Source organism: Formica exsecta, unplaced genomic scaffold (genome assembly GCF_003651465.1).
Source record: "Formica exsecta isolate Colony F162 unplaced genomic scaffold, ASM365146v1 scaffold731, whole genome shotgun sequence".
Lineage (NCBI taxonomy): Eukaryota > Metazoa > Arthropoda > Insecta > Hymenoptera > Formicidae > Formica > Formica exsecta.
The window spans coordinates 18,690-22,795 of record NW_021853497.1 but is presented as its reverse complement, the minus strand read 5'-3'; the positions used below and the strand labels follow the sequence as shown (position 1 = coordinate 22,795).

General features: G+C 36.0%; 1 protein-coding gene across 1 annotated transcript in view; it reads left to right on the top strand.

Moving 5' to 3' along the window:
* The window catches only part of LOC115243759 (glutamate receptor-interacting protein 1-like), an 8,285-nt gene extending 4,462 nt beyond the window's left edge, over nt 1-3,823 (top strand). The window contains exons 3-4 of the mRNA XM_029820954.1: nt 2,821-3,332; nt 3,422-3,823. Of these exons, the coding sequence (XP_029676814.1) occupies nt 2,821-3,332; nt 3,422-3,823 (914 nt within the window). The remainder of the gene's footprint in view (nt 1-2,820; nt 3,333-3,421) is intronic.
* Nucleotides 3,824-4,106: the final 283 nt, after the last annotated feature.

Genomic DNA, 4,106 nt, shown 5'->3' with positions numbered 1-4,106 from the left:
ATTTAAAATGAGAAAAGAAAATTTGATATATTTTATCCTCTTATGTTACCAAACATTTGCATATTTATATAAGCTTGCCTATATTTATAGAAAATAAACTTTTTCCAAAGCAAAAATTTAGAAATTTAATTTTTGTCGTAAAATATTTATAAATAATGGTTTTATGTATCGAATTAATTTTAATCAATATGAAAATAATTTTTTTATTTGGTTGGAGAATATTCGTTTATAAAGATGCGCATTTGTTTTTATTATTACGCGATATTTGTAGCATGCTGTATGTAAGTATACAGGGTGTCCCAGAATTCGCGGATACGGAATGCACAGCGTGATTGTCCGTGCTAAAAGAAACAACTTTTTTCTTTGGCAAAATTGCGTTTGAATAATACTTTTTAAATTAGAGCAACTTTAAACTAACGAATGAGCGCTCTAAGTTACACATGAATCAGGGACGGCGCGCGCACGGCGTGCGTGAGCGTTTGTCTACTTTATTTTACTATTTCGCTAAAGATTTTATAAGAACTATGCATAATATCTAAATATTGTAGGCGGGAAAGACATTATCTCGAAAGAAGATTTGAAAAAACAGTTTCATTTTGCAATAGCAACATAAAAAAATTAGACATTATTAAACATTTAATCAGCCCTTTTCAGAGCCACAAACATTTTTAGAATGTTGGAACAATAATCTTGGATCAAAATTATTCATGTGTTATCTAATTTACTTATTTTACTTTTTTTTTATTATTGCAATTTGTTGCCGGTTAGAAAATGATAAATTTCTGTTTATGACTTTTTTATGTCAGATTATTGTAAGTGCCTTAAAAATCGTCGCGACCGTTACGAGGACCACCCTGTATATGCTATATAACATAGATGTAACGTATATATACATCATATATGGGGATGGAAAGAGAGAAAAGAGATAGAGGGCATACACGATAGGTACTTGAAATGGACAATGGGAGTAGACTGGAAAACGCCAGGGTATATGATTAGGGAAGAGACAGGGAGAGGGTTGATGAGAGGAAGAGCTGGAAGAAGGGCGTGGAATTTCGAAAAAAGACTAGAGGAAGGGAAGGGAGGAAAAATAGCTAGAAGATGTTGGTTAGAGATGAGGGAGAGATGGAAAAAGGGAGGATAGGGGCATGGGAGCAGGAAAAAAAGGAGTTTCTTAGAGAAAGAGGGGTACAAGACAAGAAGAAAGAGGAAAGGGATTATGGGGAGTTAGAAGAGAGAGATAGGAGAAAGCAGAAGGAAGAAAGGGAAAAGAAAATAGGAGAATCGAGGTACAATAAGTGGTACAGAAGAGTGAGGGGCGCGGGCACCCCAGAGTATTTGAAAAAGGGATGGGCGGAAAGTAGATGGAGAAGAGTATTAAGATTCAGAATAGGAAAACGAAATAAGAGAAGGGTTATACTGGGAGAGAGAGGAGAAGAGGACATGTAGAGTGTGTGGAGGAGTGGAAGAGACTTGGGAACATGTATGGGAAGGGTGTACGGGAGAGGGGCGAGGGAGGGAGGAGAGCTGGCAGGATGCTGTGGAAAGGAGGGTGGAGGCTGAAAGAAGAATGAAAGAGGAAAGAGGGGCGGAAAAATTACAAGGAAGAACAGCGGAAGCGGGGGTCCAGTAGAGATAAGGGTTAGCGTAAGATAGACGTAAGTAGTATGTAAGTTAGAGATAAGGCAAGTAGGAGAATAAAGCGGAGAGAGAGAGAGAGAGAGAGAGAGAGAGAGAGAGAATGATGGAAAGGGCGATGATAAAGCGAAACATGTACAAAATGTAATAGATTAAGGTAATAGGTTAAGGTGAATGTAAAGATTGTAATCCCATTGGGGAACAATAAACTTCTACATACATACATACATACAAATATATATATATATATATATTGTATATAATTCTACAAGAAATGTTATAGGGATGTTCTCAGTATATTACATATATTACGTATATTCACAGTATCAGAACAGAATATTCGAATGATATCATGTGCTGTTAGGGTATGATGTATATATGTATATATCTACATTATGATAAAACCAAAAAAGATAATATTAGCAATATTATAGATTTGTATTCAAAATATGTACGCGACACAAACAGATATCTGTGTAAAGTCGTTGCTTCTACGAGACGATAGAACAGAAATAGAGTAGAAATCCAACATATTTTCTGTCTCTACATATTTAACACAATGCGAAAAGCTTGTATTTTATTGCTCTTTCCAAAGTATGCACATATCCTTGACAATTACTCTACATAATGATATCGGTAATGTAACTATAAAGCGTTGATAATATACCGACACTTTTAGTTACACTTAAATGAGGGCGTTCACCCGTCGGAGTTCGCCCGTCGCTCCGGCATCCTCTTAAACGTCAATTATTAGCCGCCAACGTCATAGACCATAAATTACTAAAAATAGACGTCATTATGACGTCTTTTGATGTCACTCTGCTACTTGGGAATAAAGATTGCAAAATACGATTAACAAGATTAAAAATGAGCATTTATATAGCATTAATATAATGGTGTTTTTTTAAGTTCTTATATAATATATTCTTGATATCTTCATGTTTCTTGATATCAGAAAAGATTTTTAACATCTGTTCCTGTATTATCACTACTTCATATTCATTATTTGATTACATATGTATAACATGAAAATATTGTTACACATAATCAAAATGATATTTTTATTCTGCACATGTGGAAATAAAAATGTATTAAAAATAAAAAAATTATTTTGTCCTGACATGTTAAAAATATGAACATTTGAATGTATATTAACTTGAAACATGATTTGAAAATCTTCAGGAGAACTAGGTTTAACCGTGAGAGAGACATCAAACGGAATCTACATAGAAAGTCTCCGTCCGGCGAGCACAGCAGATCGCTGTGGCGCTCTCCAAGTGGGAGATCAGTTATTGGCCATAGATGATACGTCTGTTCAGGATGCGGCAACCGCCGCGAAGCTGCTTAGAAATAATTCCCAGAGCTGTCGTATTGCTAGGCTACAAATATTACCACGACCGTCGAGAACAGTCAAAAGGAGAGCACAGCCGCAAATCCAGCAGAACTCGAATCAGACTCTACAAATGAAGGAAAACCTGACGGTCATTCTCCGACCAGATCATCGGGGCTTCGGGGTCGCGCTTAAGTTAATTGAAGATCGCATGAATTACGTCGTAAGCTTCTTGGAAGCTGGTGGACCGGCGGAACAAAGTGGTGTCCTTTTGCCTGGTGATAAGGCTATCGCAATCAATCGGAGAATGTTACGCGATCTGCAACCGACTGAAGTAGCTAATATACTTGAGACATCGCAATTGGTAAACACACATCTTTTCTTGTTTTAATTTTTATAAAAATAGGATGAAATATCTTTTTATTAATTATTTTTATATATTGGCATAATCAGATCGAGTTAGTGATAGAATACAAAGTAGGTGGACCAGTAGTTCCGAATTCCGGAGTTTTCACAGTGAGGGTAACGAGGCCATTAGGTGGTCAACCCGATCTGGGTCTTACGGTTAATGAGGACTTAATAATTACGGAAGTTCGCCGAGGATCGCTTGCTTATCGAACAGGCAGTTTAGCATCCGGCGACAGGCTGCTCGCGATAGATGGGGAACAATTAGATTCTGGAGATTTAAGACAAGCCGCTCAATTATTACATCGACCCGGCAGTTCAGTAGTTGCTTTAACTGTCAGAAAGCCAGATCCTAATCCAGAAATAAGGTATTTAATAATGTACATAACACTTTCTAGAAGTGTTAAGTTTTCAAGTATCTACTTTTTAAAGACAAAAATACCTATGTAAGGAAACAAAAAAAAATCTGTTAGCCGTGCCCTTTTTAAATTTCGTATTTTTATTAATTGTGCTGCATTTATGGTAATTGTGCCATAAATTACAGCTTAATAATACGAAATTCAACAAATAGTGAAGGGCTAACTTTATACACTGGTGATAAAAATATAATTTTTATTAAAACTTATTGTTTATACAGGGAGGCTCATTTTAAATGACGCATTAATTGATATTTCTCAAAAACCAAGGCTTTCATCAAAAAATGTTTCGTACAAGTTTTGTGATTTCGTGGGGG